Source organism: Psammomys obesus, unplaced genomic scaffold (genome assembly GCF_907164565.1).
Source record: "Psammomys obesus unplaced genomic scaffold, mPsaObe1.curated_primary_1811, whole genome shotgun sequence".
NCBI classification, from domain to species: Eukaryota; Metazoa; Chordata; class Mammalia; order Rodentia; family Muridae; genus Psammomys; species Psammomys obesus.
Genome location: NW_026592732.1, coordinates 11,951,294 through 11,970,788, shown reverse-complemented (window position 1 = coordinate 11,970,788; position 19,495 = coordinate 11,951,294). Strand labels below are relative to the sequence as shown.

The following is a 19,495-nucleotide window of genomic DNA, read 5'->3' as shown; positions in this document are numbered from 1 at the left end:
CCTCAGTGATAAACTGTGACTTGAATGTAAGCCAAATAAAACCTTTCCTCTCCAAGTTGCTTTTGATCAGGGGGTTTTATCATAACAACAGAAAACTAGAAGTAGGAATTTAGCTTTTTAAAAAGCTGAGTAACCCAGATCCCTTGCCACTTACTGTAACAGAAATGAGTCTCCCACCATTGCCTCATCAGGGTCCCATGTGGATACTCAGTTGGCAGTGCTAATAAGATCAGCCTTCCACAGATTTCGGTCCATGCCGAGTCTCTTATCTCTTCCACTGCATGGGACGAGGATGTGTGGGAGGGGATGCTCCAAGTGGGTGGCCTTATCTGCTCTGGCTCTCCAGTGCTCATGACCGAGATGAAAATGGGTGGGCCCGTTCTTGCTAACTTCATCACTTCTGCTAGAGGAGGATGTAAAGGACAAACAGCAGCTTGCCAAAACAGCCCTCTGGTCAGCAGCGCCAATGCAATTTTCTCAGGAGTCCACAGAATATCCCAAAACAGGATTCCTGAAATTCAAACTTTCTTAGGAGTTATTGTGCTTTAGTTTTACACTTCATATTTTCAAATCATACTTAATAGCGCAATTGCCTTTTGATATCAACTAATACTCTCGCTAGAGTCTCATATGAAAATCAATAGATGTTTTCCACCCTACCTCCTCTTCCTGACATGTGTGCTTTCTCAGCCCCTCTTTGTACTGGTAGCTGAAGACCATGTGACTATTTTCAGGTATTAACACGAAGGTAGAAATGGTGTCTCTTTCTTGCAGTCCATGCTTATTTTTTCCCTCCAGTGATGACTTTAGAAGCCACATTCTGGGTGTGTTAGTGGCACTGATGAAAGATCTTCATGCTGCTTCCCACCTGGAGCAGGGGCCCAGGTTCAATTCTTTGTGTCACACATCAGGATGAGCCTTTCTTGAGGTTAATCACAGATGGTGGCATGAGTGAACATGGCTTCTCATTAGGGTGACATCGCCCGACATATTACAATGGAGAGAGAGGGAGGAATGCCCTTGCGTTTCTTCTTTTGTGAATCCAACACATGGTCTACTTAGAATGGATTTTTGTTGATTGGTTTTGTTTTTGAGATGGGTCTTCTGTAGTGGTCCAGCCTGGTCTGGAATTTCAGATCTCCTGTCTCAGCTCCTTCTTATGTAACACCTGGCCAGCAGTGTTTTACTGTTATTTTACTGTTGGGTTCTTTTCAGTTTTTCTCTTGGTAGAGAGTTTCTTACATACTCTGATATTTCCTTGTCTCAAGTTCACAGGATCAGAATTCCTGGGAGTCAAGATATAAACATCTTTGATTCCTTTGATAGGGGATGAGATAATACTTCCTGAAACCAGTCTCATTTTTATAAATAAAGTAATACAACTGATACCTAACAGTTTCAAGGCTTTTTCAAAGAGCACATAAAAATTATACATATAATTTAAAAAAATAAAATAAAAATATACATATTTATGGAGTACAATGTGAAGTTTTATTTATTTTCATTTGTTTGTTTTTGAGACAGGGTTTCTCTGTGTAGCCTTGGCTGTCCTGAACTTACTTTGTAGACCAGGCTGGCCTCGAATTCACAGAGATTCACCTGCCTCTGCCTCCCTGAGTACTGGGATTAAAGGCTCACACCAATACACCTGGCTCAATGTAAGGTTTTAAAACATAAGTCAACACGTAGTGTTCAAGTCAGGGAGCTGATATGCCCATCATCTCAAACATTTATCAGTCCTTAGTAGTGTCAGCATTTAACATATTTTAGATTTTTTTGAAATTAAGGAAGTGGTAAATTGAGCCATCCATGTCACTGGGTACATGGTTCTGAGTGTCCTCTCATTTTTAATCTACTCTTAAATCTTTGAGGCATTTAATATCATAAAGACTGCTTGCACTATTCATTATGAAAATATTCACACATCTCTCTCACACATACACACAGTAATAGGAATGAAATAAAATCTAAATAACAAAAAATTGTGAGGGGTCAGCAAAATGTCTCGGTGGCTAAAGAAGCCTGCCACACAAGCCTGAGGACCTGAGTTTGATCCCCAAAATCTCCCCATGTAAAGATGGAAGGAGAGCGCCAGCTCCACAAAGTTGTCCTCCATATGTACTATGGCACATGCAGCCATATAATAATAAATAAAATAAGATTTAAAACTTTAATAAAAGAAGATGCTTTTTTCAGCTAGGATATTTTCCATATTATTTAATCTTATGAACAGAAAACTTAAAAAGGCATTTATTAGCAAGCAAAATAATTATACTTTATTGACAATTCAGATGTTACAGCACTTTCAGACATTTTTCAAACTCTTTTACAAAGAAAAATAAATTACGAGAAATGACACAAGTCTAATGGAACTTTTCTTTCACTAAAGCTTCCAAAATCATTTTGAAAAACAAAAACCTGTAGCCTGAATTGTCCGTGTCATGAATATATATTTTCCTATGTGAACATCATCCTGGTCCTATCTGTGGTAGAGCAGCTGAAATGGATTCAGATGTGAGTCCCTATCGGGTAACATCCATGCATAAATGTAGAAACCACCAATTTTAACAGAAATCTGAATAGGTGATTTGTCACTTTACTCATTAGACAATAAATTCTAGGCCTAGTCATATCTTAAGCATATTTATTTTTATATGCTAGGTCAAAACCAACCAGATCCAGATCCACTTGTGGCCAAGTAACATGAGGCCATTTAATGACAGGAGGCATCCTGTTATCCTTGATAGGCAAATTTCTCACATTTTCTTAATTAAGGGAAGATAACTGAGCTTGGGCAAAACCGATCGAAATAAACCCCTTTTCCAACATTTTATAAACTATTGATGCTTTATTTATATTTTAACAAATTATTTTATTGCTCAACAGTTAGCACCTGCTGAGCCACTGGTGTTATAAAAACAACTGTATTTATTATCTCCATTAGCTCTGTTTGTATCTTTCCCATCTTGGCTGAAGAAAAGGGAGCTGGAGAGAGGGCCTAGTGTATGCTGCAAATGACAACTGTGCTGCCCTCTGTGGGGGACTAGAGCGAAACAGGTCAGCTGTGTAAGACTTCCCCTAGAAATGGCGCGGGTGTGCACTTGAGCTGACATTTTCTAGGACCATGAATATAGACACCAAGGAAGACCAAACCCTGTTAGGAAATGCACATGTGCCCTGCCACAAACAGCTTATAAACACATTATATCCATCATCTAAGAAGACTAAGAACTAGCTTTGGTGACAAGTCAGAGAGAACAGAGCAGGAAAGAAGTGGGTCTGTCTTCTTTAAGTGGTACCATCTAACCAGAAAACTTCCCAGCTCCTACTTCAACTGTGGAAAACCCAGGTCACATGGAGGGAAAGGGCCTGTGTTAAAAAGCCACGTGGGAACAGTGTTTGGATGAGTGGACTCGGGCACGAACACTCCTTGGAGTGTCAGGGAACAGAGACAAATGGCGAAGGGCTGAGAGTCTAGCCCATGGGGGGTGAGCAACAGCTTCACAGTGGAAATGGGACCCACACAACTTAGTAGCTTTCAGGCAACGTTCCCACAGTGGCAGGAAGTAACTGCTAGAATAATTTCAGCCACCACATGATGGATCAAAAGAGCCAACATGAGTTCAACATGTGTGTCTACTTCCTCTTCCTCCAGGCCCCAAACAAAAGTAATGGCTGCTAGAATCAAAATACGTTCTCAAAAACTCTTTATAAAATATAATTCTATAAGACTAAGTATCAAAGAAAAATGATCAAATGATAAATATGTCTTCAGGCACCCTTAAACAAGAGTACATGTCTTTTACACTTTGTGCCTAAACAGTGTTTCACATTACAAATTAAAATCACTTTCTCTTCCATCAGCCTGTCTCCCTCTCAGAATTGTGACTTCTCTTGTGTTGATAATTTGGAGATGTGCAACACATTTCTTTTTCAGTCAAATTCCAATGAAATTACTTTCCTCATAACCTCATCCGCTTTCTCTGTCTAAGACTGAAGACTTGAAGCAACAATTGAACATAAAATACCATAAGCAATTATTGGAACTATCTAACATAATGTTTTTAAAGTTTTGGTTCTTCTGAATGCATACCAAAATAAAGCTTCTGATGTATTTACAGGCTCATACTTGAAGACAGAGTAATGGCGTAAGGAGGAGCTGAATCTGAGTACGTTAACATTCACATAGAAAAATAGAGAATTCCACAGATAACTCGGTGACATCTTACAGACTAACATCTTACAGAACCAATGGGCTGAGAGGCCCAGGAGATGACCGTGCACTCACTCCTTCACACTCCCTAATTCTCACCTTCACCATCAAAGGAGCTTGGTTGCTTTGGCTAGCGTGTTTGGAGACGGAGTGAAGGAGGCATTTCTCTGGAAGATGTCTGCAGTATTTACTAGACAATTGTTTGTTTGTTTTCACATTTTCCTAAGCATGCATTTTAGGGTTCCTTCACTCTGCCCATTCAGATCAATGGAAGGCTGAAGAAATGCTATGGGGCTAGAAAGATCCAGCATTCTGTAATTTGTCAGGTATCTAGACTATATTGCAGTTAGCCAGTCCCTGCTGCTTAAGTGAACCTCACCTCCAATGACCAGCACAGCCCAAAGCCAGCCAGTCTCCTGCTGCTTAAGGGAATGTTCCTTTCTTTCCTTCGAGGTCTATGAAGCCACCAGGCTGGATTCTTGGATTTTTCTGGATTTTTATCATGTCACATATACTATTCAAAGATCAGGCATACTCTCTCAAAGGATGAAAATATAATTAAATAAACTCTACACTAAAATTAAGCTGAATGTGGTTTTTCATGCTTGACTGTGACACGAAAAATAATTTTTAAAAAATCTGTGTGGGTGGAGCAGAGGGAGGGAGGGTGGATTTCGGAGGGGAGGAGGGAGGGAGCTACAGGTGGGATACAAAATGAATAAACTGTAAGAAAGGAAAGAAAGAAAAAAGGAAGGAAGGAAGGAGGGAGGGAGGGAAGGAAGGAAGGAAGGAAGGAAGGAAGGAAGGAAGGAAGGAAGGGAGAGAGAGAGAGAGAGAGAAAGAAAGAAAGAAAGAAAGAACGAAAGAAAGAAAGAAAGAAAGAAAGAAAGAAAGAAAGAAAGAAAGAAAGAAAGAAAGAAAGAAAGAAAGAAAGAAAGAAAAAAAAAAGAAACAAAAATCTGTTCCTTGGGTCAAATATCAGGTTCTCTTGACTCAAGGCTAAGTGCTCTTGACTAAGTCACCTCACATTTCTGGGACTCCATTTCCTACAATGTAACTGTTCTGCCTAGTTGTGTGTCTGCTTAACATAACCTAGAGTCCTTTTGGAAGAGACTCTCAATGGAGAAAATGCCTCTGCAAGACTAACCTGCAGGCACGTCTGTGGGGACATTTTCCCACAGATGATGACTGAAGTGGGAGGGCTACGCCCGTCGTGAGCATGCTACCTCTGGGCTGGTGGCCCTGGGTGCTCTAAGAAACAGGCTGAGCAAGCCACGAGGAGAAAGTCGGTAAGCAGCACTCCTCCGTGGCCTCAGCATCAGTCACTGCCTGCAGGTTCCTGCCTGGTTTGAGTTCCTGCCCTGACGTCCTTTGAAGATAGCCTGTGATGTGGAACTGTAAACTGAAACCCTTTCCTCCCTAAGTCACCTTTGGTCCTGTGTTGTTATCACAGCAATAGGAACCCTAAGACAGTAACTAGGGGAGCAGTGTTCCAGAAACTTAATGGCCTCTTCACCTACGACTGACACAGGAGGTCAGAACCCTGCTCAGTGCTTACCAGTGACTATGCAGCTCCACTGGCCGTATAGCCGAACAATGACATGATTGTGGCTCTGGGAACTTTCTAATGCTTACATGATGGCCAATGGGAATCTCGTATCCTTCCAGGGCCTGTCAGAAGCATTTCCCATGGTATAAAAACACTATCAATGCATTTCCATACACAAGAGGCTAGCTTTCCTTAATGCTGTGGGACACTCCAGAGAGATTTTTGTGAAGTATGCCCCTATTTGATTTCTATAATGTTTAAGTCCTTTATCTTCTCAATAGTGGTAAGAAAGACAATTCTTACTCAAAGTGTTTCTTATAAAAACAAAGAATAAATAGGGCATGCTTATTGTTTAAGTTTTTAATATTAAGTTTCTTTCGATTTTTAAAGCTAATTTTAAATTTTTCATTGTCATGAGATAAAAGCAAGACTCTGCCATAGTTTATCACAGCTGCAAAAGATATCCAGTTCATGGTCAAATTGCAATACTCTGCCAACAAAAACAAGAGTTTGGCACTGTGTTTAGGTGTGTCGCGCTATGCTGTACTGGCTCTTAATTGCTGTTAGAATTGGAATGACAACAGAGGGCTCACACATCTTCTCCCACTATTTCAAACCAGACGCTAAGCACGAAGAGTTCACATTCAGAGAGGAGCTCTGTGGGGTACCAGATGCAACCCCTGTTGTTGGATAAATAATTTCTTCAACGGTGACATACGTGCCCAACAAGAAGCCGACGACTCCAGTGAATGCTATGGAAATGTTTTTCAGGATCATCCATATGTTGTAATGTTCCTTAGAAAATGTAAGGATTTCCACAAGGGGGGGCAGGATCAGAGCCAGCGTGCTGCTGCTCACAGCCCCTACGAAGGAGATTACAATGTCTAGGCGAGGAATGAGAACTGCCCCAGCACCTATGAGAAAAGAAACATATGGTTCCTGTTGGCATGTGTGCTATACATGTAGGAACTAAATGTAGATATTTTGACACAGTGAAAGTAATTAGCAGAAGTCACTGCCCATAGGGAAACTGGCGTAATCTATTCTGAGAAATATTTCCTGGACTTATACTTATCAAACCATTTCTCATGTAAACAACTCTTAATTTTTTGCTCTGAGATCGGAGCATCTATTTCAAAGCACTGAATTCCTCCGCCAGCCACACAGTGGAGTCTGTGACGCAGAAAACAGGGTGGTTTGGCATGAATGAACAGGAGCAAGGACAGCATCAGTTCTTACGGTGGGGATTCTAATCAAGCACGCTTCAGGACAACGCAACAGACAGTCATCGAGCAGGAGGAGGCAACGAAGGATGAAAAGCAGTGGACAAAGCGAGATGTGCTGTGTGGCAACCCAGCTTCAAGCCCTTTAGACATTGGGTTCCTGAGTCAGGAAGACCTTAGGATTGAGGTCAGCCTGAGCTACATGGCAAGGCTCTGTCTCAAAAACCCAAGATTTGGGGATTAACTCAGATTACAGTGGGTGGCCTTGGGATTGTTTCTAATACCAAAACTTTTAAGGCTGAATGAGATCTGTATATATAAATAGTCGCAAATTACCTCCCTAGCATAACTCTGTCTTTGCAGTAGAAAGATGCTGAGGCTACTTTAACCAGGCAAGCAAAGCTGATGTCCTGATGTGGTGCACTGAGCAGTGCCCAGCTCACTCTTGGGCAAATCTTGCTAAGTTTAACACTAGGCCAGGAGTAGTGGTGCAAACCTGTCATCTCAGAATTTGGGAAGTTGAGGCAGGAAGACAGCAAGTTCGAAGCTCCCCTCATCTGCAAACAAACATAGCACTGTTTCTAAAAATTCACTGTCTGCAAAATGCATAATTTAGGCAGCTCTGATTTTAGCACATGCAAGTCAGCTACTATGACAGACATGTCCTGATACTTACAAGTGATACTAACCAAGAAGGACCGTATCCCAAAATCACAGATGCGCCTCCATTTGGCATGAAATCTGGCAGTAACTCCGGGGATAATGATCTCAGCTGGGACATAGAACTGAATTGAATAGGTCACAAAAATGCCAAAGGAATACAGAATTTTCACCAACTGATACAACCTGTTGGAATAAAGAAATTCAACATTCAGTTTTTTCTTACTGTGAATCTGACATTCCTCCTTTTAATTTTTAGAGGGCAAACAAGGACAATAGAACATAAGCCAGTTTAGAACCCTCCTAGTTGGACACGCTTGTCTGTGGGAGAGCCAACCAAGCCAGATGTGGTGGTGCACAGCTACAATGCCTGCACTCACGAAGCCAAGGCAGAGGGACTGCTGTAAGCTCCGCATCAGTCTGGGCTACACATGTAGTAATCTCCAGACCAGGATGTGGCTACAGAGTAAGAACCTGTCTCAAGGAAGAAAAGAAGGAACTAACCTTCACTAACTTTCGTGTCTAGTTCTCATACAGACTCCTGGCTGTGACTAGCCTGGTAGGTTGAGCACAGAATTGGGGGCTCAGAAGACTGCCTTTAGGGCCAAGATAGTACTCTGTGCTCACACTCAGCACCAAGAAGAGATTTTCAAAGCTTTCCAAGGCAGTATTTTTTTCTACTCTGTAAAAACTTGAATATCCTGTTACTTCTTTAAAATACTGAGTCACAGCCTCACTGATCTACAAGTAGAAGGAAAAAAAGTATTAGGCTCTGAAGCTGAGTTCTCCTTGCTTGACATTTTTGTTAGGCAAAGGTCACAAGGAGGGCATCTGAATCATTTCAACCAGCAGAGTTCTCTAAGCTGCACGTCCTCCATGTGTTAAAATCACAGCAGTAAGGAGACAGATTTGTTGCTGTTTTGTGGTGTAAACTTATCCCTTTGAGGTCAGGACTTCAAAACTGTGCATCAATGTTCAGTATTATACACATCTTTAGAATTCTCTAATTACTCATTTTATGTGATACACAGAGGGTTACACATATTAACAGGATCCAGTGTAGCACAACAGGGCAAGGCAAGGAAGCTATTCCTCCATCTTTTATTGTGGCCAATGTTGTTTTAGGTTTAATTATAATTTGATCTCCTTGATAGATAATCCCATGGAAAATTACACATATATATTCTAGAAGCTGAGGTCAAGATGCCCCAGCTAACTTCTCTTAGCTTCTGTTAAACTGCTTGCTTTTGCAAACCTCCCCTCCAGCTAACTGCTTATCTTAGCTTCCATTAAACCTTCCCATGCAATTGCCAAGCGAGGTACCAGGAGGATGTGGTTTTTGCCTTTAAAAGCCCCTTACTCCAAATGCTCAGGGCTAAAGTTGGGTGCCCAAATACATGAGTGTAGTCCCAGCCAGCTAGAATAAACACTTAAATTGGCTGCAAACTGTGTTCGCGTGGTCATCTCTGGAGGGTTCCCTGTAAACAGTAGTATTTCAGATCATGTATAAAGTGTATGATAGTCTTTAGATTTCTAGCTTGGTGATGGCCCCCTGCTAAAACTCAGCATGCCCTTTGTTTTCTATGTTTTTAAAATTAATTTATTTATTATTTGTGTTTTGCCTACATGTATGTCTATCCACCATATGAACGCCAGGTGCCTTTGCAGACCAGAAGAGATTTCCTGGGATTGGAACTTCAAATCGCTGTAAGCCATCATGTGGGTGCTGGAAACTGAATCTTGCCCCCTGGAAGACCAGCAAGTGCTCTGAATGAGCATGCGTGGAGCCATCTCTCTCAGAGTGCACTTCTCAGTATATACCTTTGTCTAGAGAAAGTGGCACTGTCAGTGAAATGGCGAGAATGTATAGAATTAAAGGCTGGATAAACAATGAACCTAACTCCTCTGAGCTATGAATGATAAAATTAGTAAGCTGCATTTCCATACTTCAACACTTTGGGGTGTTTTTTTGTTTTTGTATTTAAAATAATCAACAGAAATGTCCACTTGCATGTTTTAAGGAACACACTGGAAAGAGGCTATAGCTGGGGTATGCTGTGTCTCAGAGGCTATGCTGCAGTGTGGGGCTGTGACCCCCTTCTCCTGTGTTCTTTCCCTGTGGAAACAGCCAGGTCCACAGCCTCACCGAGAGAGGGATACACAGGGGAGAGCACTTCTCCTGGCAATGATCCGATTATCCTAAAAGGATATAAAGGACTCTACTTTCAGCAAAGCGATTAATTAGGGCTTATGCTTATTTCTGACGTCTCCAGACTTGTAGCGGTAAGAAGTAGAAACAGCTCTCTAGTCTGTGCCTAAGAAAGGATTCAATAGGCTTTTTCCACAGCACAGTCATCTTAAGACTAAGTAAAAGAAATAGGGCTAGGTAAAAGTAGATTTGAAAATAAGGCAAATAACTTAATTAGGAACAAGGAAAATCCTCAAATCTGGAAATAGTAAATCTTAATTTAAAAATTACCCAATGATGTATTTAGCTAGGGCCTTAAAAGTTAACTATAAATGCTTGTAACCGAAAACATGCAAAATTAGCAAATGACTTTTTTTTTCACATATTCTGATAGGCAATTATAGAGAATTAAATAAACATTCTCATTAGTTCATTATTCATTTAAAAGAGGAACACTGCTTTCTTCTAATTATATTTTATTGTGTGTTTTCAAAGTATGAGTGATAATATACTTTAAATGAAAACACTATTTTGCATATAAACATAATTACATCCCACTGACATAAAACTGGAGTTACACAGGCTATGGCGTGATTAGTGCTAATGCCATTCTATATGCAGTGCTATTAATTAGTGTTATATGGAACACCATTCCAATTTTTTCTTCATATGCTAGAGAAGTGAGCACTACACAAACTGGCTTTTCAGCCCTGCAAGAGTAATACAGTAAAGCTGTTCAAACACGCTGTATAAAAGCATCCATTTCGTTTTTTACTTGTTTTCTGTTTCGAAAACCCATTTATTTTGACAGTTGGCATCTGTACTTTCAATGATATGTAACGGTTTTTCTCAGCTTTTCAACCTTTGTTCTCATTTCAGTACTAAGTACCCACAGAGCTGTGCGCTGAGCTGCGCCCAGGAGCTCAGGAAGAAGCACAGAATCCCAGGGCCATTTCCCATTCTCACTTTCCAGAACACTTCAACCTCTAAAAGGACAGCGCCACCGAATCTCTCAGCCAGGGGACTATTAACTCTTATTACCTTAACAGGTCCACAAATGCAGACAGTGAGCCAGAAGGCAGGCTGCTCACAGCCCACCCTGTGGAGAGGCTCTTTCTCTCTACCCTGACCTGTTCTGCTTTTCAAAATGTCTACTGTGTCTCAGGATGATTTTTGGAGGCTTTTTTTTTTTTCTAGCTAAAAAATCAGGTGACTTGCTAGGCTTTCTTGAGGCTAAACTCTGCTTGAGCAGTCTTTGAATCTCAAGTCTCACTTGCTCTATTCTAACTTCATGTAGTCCTGCCCGGTCCTCCACGTCTTAGCTGGGAACAGGAGCGTGTATCTGTCTGCATGCTTGCTCTTCAGTTCCTTTTCCACTAAGGCTTTCGGTAAATAAGACTGTGACTGTTTCTCCCCATGTCTCATGTTTAAAAATTTAAGAGCCTGTCAACTGCGTGTTTAGTCTCCACAGATAATGAAATCATAGTAAAAGGTTTAAGAGCTTAAATCATAAATCTAAAGACATATCTTCCCCATTGAATCTTAGTCAATTATATCTGAAACACATAAGCGAGGGCCGGTAAGTGGGCTCCACCTACCACACATCCTGGGGAAGATTCAGTGTTATGCTGCCTTTGATTTCATCACGGAAACACATGTAGCCTAACGTGGCCAGGCTGATGTACAGCACTGTGACGATCGCCATGCCGATGTTCAGTGCCTGAGGGAAGCGTTTGGACTCTCTCATTTGGTTTTCCAGCGGAAGCACCTAAGAGGAGAACATAACTATTTTTAAAGGAACAGGATACAGGATTTTCAGGATAACCATGGTCTCTCACAAGTTAGCCTTTTGTAGTCTGTAAAAAAAAAAAAAAAAAAAAGTCCTTCATGCCACATATAAGTGCTATTTTCCTATGTGATATGGAGACATATCTATGTATGTATGCTTGTGTGTGTATATTCTCCCGTTTACGTGGTGTGTGGTTGATTCCAGTGTATTCCTGTATCGCTTTCCACCCGGGCCCTGGGGCTTTTTTAGAGAGAGTCTCACAGTGTAGCCTGGAACCATACAACGCAGCACAGCCTGAAACTCAGAGCCTGCCTGCCTCTGCTTCCCCTCTACATTCTGCGACTGAAGGTGCACACCTTGGTTCCATCCACCTTGTTTTCTGAGCCAGGATCTCAGGGAACCTGGAGCTTCCTGACGGGGCTGGACTGCACACCTGTGAGTTCTAGGGATCTACCTGTCTCCACTGCCTCACCTGTACCCAGTTTGTTATGTGGGTGACGGGATCACCCTTGTGCTGCAAGCACATTACCAACTGATCCACCTCCTCAGCCCCTGTGCTCTGTAGATTTTTATATTACTTTTTTTTTAACTCCTAAAAAGATTTGAAGATCAGCTCTTGGCAGGCGACCTGCTGGTTATTTTTATATGCCTTTTCTAGTTAGAATAATTTTAGATTTTTTTTAAAATGCAAAGGAAACACAGATGCCTCCCACCTGCCCTTAGAACAGCTTTCCCACAATTAACATTCTATGTTACCAGTTGTCACAACTGAGCCAGCACTGGCCAAGCACTAGTGACTGAACCCCAAATTCCATTTCGATTTCTCTAGTTTTTCGGGAATGACCTTCTTCTGTACCGGGAGCCTGTCCAGGACACCACACTGAACTTATCACCCTGTTCCCTCGTTGTCCTGTAATCTGTCTGGTTTCTCAGTCTTGACTTATAGAAATCCTTTGCATGACACCCCTCTCATCTGGGTTGGCCTAACGCCTTCCTTGTGACTAGACAGGTGCTATGGGCCCCTGAGCTGCTGTTCTTGCTACATGTTCCATCATGATTGATGACTTGTGCAGTTCAGTCTGGCCACTGCTGTAAAGCCACCGTCTCCCAACCCCTCACCACACTCCGGGTCTCTGACTCTAGCCCATTCCCCAAGAACTAAGTGTGAATTATCTATATCTGCTGGAAGGAGGAGGCTCTGCAAGACTCTACCTCAAAAATCATTAGTTCAATCATTCACACCACTGTGGACTTCTGGAGATTTGCTGGGGATACTGAGTTGCAACCCAACATTCTGCCATGCGCTCTTCGCTCATCCTGCTCCAGCCTTTGCCACTGTGATGCCATCAGGTGTGTGTACTGTGCCAACTGCCTCATCACTGACCCTCCGAGTACTCCCTTTCTGTCTGGCCTATATAGAGACTCATCTTGAATTCAAGGTTTCAGTCTTCATCTGACAGTTTTCTCCACAGAACTTAGTTCCTTTCTTGGAGCATGGCATTTGTAATTTTTTGTAGTCCCTTTCCTACTTTTCTCTCTCTCACACACAAACAGAAGTGTGTGCGCGCACACACACTATACAGCACTTATGGACATGTATGTGTGTGCTCATACATATGTGAGCTTTTACTTGCTCTGCTCCTGAGGGGTTAGAAGCAATACTCCTCACCTAGCACGCTCAGCATGGAGATCTTAATTCTAAATGCCACGCTCCAAGAAAAGAACCAAGTTCTTGGAGAATGGGCTCAAAATCACCTGTGACCCCAGTTTTGCCCTCAACACCCTCTTTTGCCCTCCATGGAGACTAGACATGCACTTGGTGCACAGCCACGCTTGCAGGCAAAACACCCACATGCATCATAGAAACTTTAAAATTAAAAAAAATGCTCTCTTTGGGCATGTCTGAATATGTGCAACATAGACAAAACAAAACTGTCCGTGAGCTATAGTTCTGAGGTTATGTGATGCTAACAAGACTTTTCAGTACGCTATCACAAGGCTCTTACAGGGTTAAAATTATTCCCAACAACGCTAAAAATCTAGTCTAATATCATCACTTAGCCTACCAAGGAAAGGACTAAATGCCGAAGAAACATTTCTAAGGTTAAGTTACTGTTCAGTAAAAAAAAAAAAAACAACAGTTCAAGTCTTCCCCACTCACTGTTAAGTCTCAGATCCAGCACAAGTCTCAGTACCCATGGTTCCACCCAGCCCTCCTCACTCCAACCCCCTTACCTTACACGCCCATTCCCCAGGGCTGACTTCCTCTTCCCATCCCTGCCCAATTGCTATATAACTCAGCCACTTTGGCTGAGGTATTTTTATATAGTTTGACTATATAAAATTTTGTGTTAACTTAAAAGTTAAAAAAAAAAAAAAAGTAATGGGTAATTCTTACCACTCCTATGCCTTCAAATGCAAACACGGCGGTACCAAAGAACAGTGGGTATTTCTTCCACCCAGCCACGATTGGAAGGTTGTGGGGATCTGGCATGTTCTGCAGAAAAGAGGGGGAAAAAACCAAAGAAACGAGGTTATAGCTTTACCTAACGCAAATTATTTAAAATTAAAGAGCAAAATCAAAATCACATTCTGCCAAGCTTCACAAAGCAAGCAGGGTGACGAAATTTAGTAAGTGCTTTCTATATCCTATGTTCAGGGAGGCTAAGCTGTTAGGGTACAGTTGCAGAAGAAACTGTTTCCCTCACACCCACACATTCCTCCTGAGAACATCTGTCCACTGTTCCAGGCAGCACACGGGGCACATGTCCTGCTGTTTTAGAAAGACCCCCAGACGCCAGGCATGGCTGTTGGCTCCATGTGTCCCCATGTCTTCATCTTCCTAAGACTCCTAGCCTCCTGACTTCCCTCCCAGCCGCCCTGGCACAGGTCTCCTCTGGTTTCGGTGTTTGCTCTGACACAACACATGCAACCTGTTCCACACTGTGTGACCCCACTGAACACACACAACCTGCTCACACTCAACCTGTTTCTCACTGTGTGCCCAAGTGTCCTTAATTGCTTGGCACCAACTCTTATAACGCTTCCCCGTGTCCTGATCAAGACAAAGTCACTGCAGCACACTTGGCTCAAAGCCACTGACCACAATGGCCTTACTCCAGATATCCCAATCTAGTCCCTCCTCGCCACCATCTTCTTCTCTGCCTCAACTACAGAGTGGAATTCAAGGCCAAGGAAAAAAAGATATACAGACTGGAGTGTGGAGGCATGTGGCTAACTTGGGGCAGGTGGAGCCTGGAACAGTTAGGGCATATGCAGAATTTCCTAACAGGAGAAGCAGGGATCAGAGCGAGCAGGGTACCAAAATGTCTGGATCATCTGCTACTGCTCAACTGTCACTCGAGTGAGCAGTGCGTTGTGTCCCTCCTTGTGCTCTTCCCTCTCCTGGGGGATCCCCCTTCTCTGCTCCACCAAGTCCAGGCTTCACCCACATGACCAGCTAAGGAGTTGTGAGCCTCACAAAGGCTCAGGCAACCTTCGTTCCTAACGATCTGAGAAGCCAGGGGGAGGAAAAGTGAAGCAGACCCAGGATATGAGTTTGTGTGAACTCTTAATGGAAATTTTATTATCTTGCAAGTAATATAAAAGGTGGATTAGGTCGTGAGGAATAAAACAGGGATCCTCAACTTTCGTGTGGGCCACTGGCCTCTGCCCAATGTAACTGGCCTAAGACTGCTGAGACTTCAAAGAGTGACCTCCGCTCCCATTACTGCACGGTCTTCAAACAAAGCAGTCACAAACTGGTGCTGTGGCCGTGGAGGGCAGGTGGGAATTACATACACACCCACCCTTGTGGCTGTCTCAAAGCTCAAACGCACCAGTGCAGGACCTCAACGAGCTGAGTCACTGGAGGCTGTGTAGTAAGAGCACCATCCTGATCTCACAGGCGCTCTAACAGGGAAGGTGGGATGTTTGGAAACACTGAACAAACCCACAAACATCCCCATCCGCGCTCACACCAGACCAACTTGAAACCTGTGCCTGTCACATCTTAGCGTCTCCTTCAGGCGTTAACACTGTGCCCTAAAGGGAAATCAACCTTTGCTGCCTGTGTGCCACATATGTGGAACAGGTCTCTCCATGGGACAACTGTCACCTCCAAAGGGAGTTTCGCCCACATGGGAGCACAGCATGGTTACCCAAAAGCACACTTACCCTAACAACATACTGGTAAATTATCACAAGACTGGCAGCCATGGAAATGTTGGCAAGGAATGAAAGTACAAACAGATTCTTCAGCTCACGAATGAAGACCAAGAGAATTATAAGCGGGAGGAAGCAGAGCATATAGACCCTGAGGTCCACACTTCTTCGCTCACATGCCTGAGGATCTGAGCTATTCGAAACAAACGCTGTGCTCTCCAGGAATCCTTCGTGAACCTGCAGTACAGTCACCAGGGGAGGAAGGAGGAGGGAAATTATCCATCAGCTTACAGTCATGAGAGAGGCAATAAAATTCACACCCTCTACAATCAAGCTCCATGACAGTGGTGCCCAGTGAGGTCACGCTATGGTGTCTCACTGTGACACTGGTGACCAGTGAGGTCATGGCACAGTTTCTAACTGTGATGCTGGTGACCAGTGAGGTCATACCACAGCGCCTCACTGGCCACAGTGCCTCACTGTGACACTGGTGACCAGTAAGGTTGCCCACAGTGTCTAAATGTGACACTGGTCACCCCAACAGCATCTCACTGTGACACTGGTGACCAGTGAGGTCATGGCACAGTGTATAACTGTGACACTGGTGACCAGTGAGATCATCCCACAGTTCTTGCCTATGGTGGTGTTGAGGAGTGGGTTTTAACCAGTGTGTACAGTAATCCGCACTGCCACCAAATGGAAGGAAAACTTCTCCCAAGAGTGACAACGTCCAGGTCCACACTTCTGTGACTGCTGCTGCCCTGCCCGTGTGGGTGCTCACTGCTGCCTCAGGCTGTTTTCTAAAGTCCGGCTCCTTGTCTTTTTCTGTGGTTCCCTTTATGCTTCTAAAAGACTTTCATCATTCTAGCTATAAAAGACAATTACTCTTTCCAATCACCCAGGGAGCCACTTTTTCTACCTCATCTTCTCATGACTTAAATTTTCCATTAAATTCTGTAACAGACAATGTTTCATAAGAGAAAGTCACTCAAAGCCTTTAGATGTTCTCTCTCTCACACACACATACACATCAAACCTAAAAATCTACCCCGTGATAAAGCTATTACCAGACATGGATAACCAGGTGTGACAGTACATACGTAGGAACCCAACGCTTTAGAAACTGAGGCACCAACATCCCGAGGTCAAGGCCGTACTCAACGGACAAACAACATAGTAGTGTACCGACTATGACTGAGGGCTCATTTCAGGAAAACACCCTGGAAGCTCAGGGGATGTCAGGCATGTGCACAAGACTGTGCAGCAGTTACTGTAAGGTAACTGTAAGGGTTAATGCTGTGTTACAGTTTATAAACAAATCCACAGGCATTATTCCTACATTCAAACAGGGCATGCTAGCAACTCTCTTGGGAGAACTAGGAAAGACCCAGCAATGACCAGTCATGGTGGTACACACCTGTGGTCCCAGCACTTGGGAGGTAGTGCAGGAGGATCAGGAGGTCCAAGGCCAGCCTGAGCCACACAGAAAGTTCAAAATGAGCCTGAACTAGGTGAGGCCATCTCAAAAAGCAAGTAAACATGGTGGGTATGGATAACAAGCTCCATTACTGCCATCTTGCATGGGCCCAGACAGGCTCTCTTCCCAGCATGTGCCATGGGACTACAAGATGGCAGGTTTTTTCTGAATCTTTTTAAACAGCAGCAACAATTACTGAACCTTAGGAATAAACACTCATCTTTTTACCTCATGCTTTCAGCTGCTGCTGACCATCTTATATCTCCTCTAAAGAACATCAACAACAGAGAATGTCACCCCAAGTTCTATGCATATACTTTTGAGATCTGAATTTGAAATAATCTAGAAACAGTAAACCATACCACAGTCGGCCCAAAGGAACAAGTGGGGTCGACATAAGGTCGGGAGCAGTGATACCAACAACAACATCAGAAATCCAACTGGTAAAAGAGAACATGAAAGAAGAGTCTGTAAAAAATGACTGTGGATGAAATGTCACTATCCTCAACCATGGCTTCCAGCATGCAATAAACAAGGCATCCAAAGAAAACAGTCTCAGGAACATACTCACTTGTTTCACATTTTCAGCTAAAAAGACAATATAGACGCTGCAGAATCCCAGTTGTGTTATCACCAGAAAAAAGTCGACCACAGTCCTGAAAACACAATCCCAAAAGAAACGTCACCAGGAGCTCTAAACGGTCAGCAGAGCTCATTTCTCTCATTAACTATTTTAAAGCATCTTATAATAGCATGTTTTCTTTTTACTTACTGAGATAGTGAACACTCAAACGCTTGTTTCATGTGAAGATCACTACAGTCAGTAAGGCACTAGACTACCCCAGACAGTAGAAGCTTGCTTCATTCAGGGACAAGGCAGTTTTTAACATCACTTCCTCCTGCAATTCTGCTGTGTCTGAACAGCTGCTTGTCCAGTGATTTTACGGAAATGTGTTCAGACTTGGGGTGGCTCTTAGTGGAGCCTTTCACCTAGTATACCCAGGGACCTTCATTCAAGCCTCAGCGCTGAAGAAAAATTCATGATTTAGACCACACCCATCCCTGCTACTTATCAAGATCTTCCTCATGGTAGCCTTTGTCATTTGCACACATGGAAGTACCTGCTACCTCCCAAATCAATAAGAAAGTAGAATGTAAGAGGACTGGAGGTGTGAATCAAACCTCTAAGGAAACACCTTTGGTAAATTTTGTTTTGATTTTTTTAATGAGATGCACTAGAAAGTTCTAGAACATGAACTAGTTATGCAGAAGGAGGGAACAACTACTGCCAGGTATCTACATGATGTCATTAGAACATGGCAGACCACAGGTACAGCATCCTGAATACTGGGCTCGGAGCAAGGTCGGAGCGCACAATCAGACTGACTGACTGATGACTCCTATCAATTGTCATCAACACTATAAGACAGCAAACTGGGAGAGATTAGAACCAGAGTCTGTCCAACTGTAAAGAGCACTTAATATATTCCCACAGCTTTGTCATACTTTGAGGTATGTCTTGTTTGATGAAAGCAGTTAAAACTTAACATAACCTCAACACACAGTCATTAGAAGAAAGGCCAGTGCTCACCGCCCCCACGCTGCCTGCCGCTGAAGGCAACTCCACGGGCTGGCCTCCATCGCAAAACTCACAGTGTCGCTGTATCCCAGCGTTGACTTCTTAAACCTGAAAGTTAAGGACACACATACACAGAAAAGTATTAAATTGGTCTGTAAGGCCATTCCATGAAAATAGCATCAAATAAATAGAGATTTGTGAACTCAAGGTTGTACATTAGATGTGTTTTCAAAGTGCAAACATCTGTGTACTCATGAGCATGACTAAAGAAATTTCAAAATATCACTGTCATGTGGTGGGCATAAAAAATTTTACTAGCTGCTGAAGTTTTTGTATCTGCAGATTTCAAACAACTCTGTACTGATGCTTCACTGATTGAAATATTTCAAACATCTAAAAACACCAACTATGGTGCTCATCTGAAGATCATTCCATCCTGTGACAGCACTGTGTAACAGTGTGCCAGGCTCTCCACTACAGTTCCGTATAAGCTGTCTCATTTAATCTTCAGAACAGCTCCATGAAGTCAGGGCCATGTCTCCATTCTCTATTCCACTTTCTTCCCTAGAGTATACAGCATTATTTAAACAACATAAATGAAACAGTTTCAAGAACATTTAATGAAAAGAATTGGGACCAGACCATTGGTACAC

General features: G+C 42.8%; 1 protein-coding gene across 2 annotated transcripts in view; it reads right to left on the bottom strand.

Moving 5' to 3' along the window:
• Nucleotides 1–2,261: 2,261 nt before the first annotated feature.
• Slc36a4 (solute carrier family 36 member 4) overlaps nt 2,262–19,495 on the bottom strand; it is a 32,751-nt gene continuing 15,517 nt past the window's right edge. Inside the window, exons 5-11 of one of the 2 annotated variants that reach the window (XM_055615589.1) lie at nt 18,855–18,950; nt 17,835–17,919; nt 15,799–16,023; nt 14,021–14,119; nt 11,432–11,601; nt 7,662–7,831; nt 2,262–6,676 (exon numbers count right to left, since the gene is read on the bottom strand). In XM_055615589.1, the coding sequence (XP_055471564.1) occupies nt 6,369–6,676; nt 7,662–7,831; nt 11,432–11,601; nt 14,021–14,119; nt 15,799–16,023; nt 17,835–17,919; nt 18,855–18,950 (1,153 nt within the window). In that variant the 3' untranslated portion in view covers nt 2,262–6,368. The remainder of the gene's footprint in view (nt 6,677–7,661; nt 7,832–11,431; nt 11,602–14,020; nt 14,120–15,798; nt 16,024–17,834; nt 17,920–18,854; nt 18,951–19,495) is intronic. The other variant, XM_055615590.1, reaches the window with a different exon arrangement.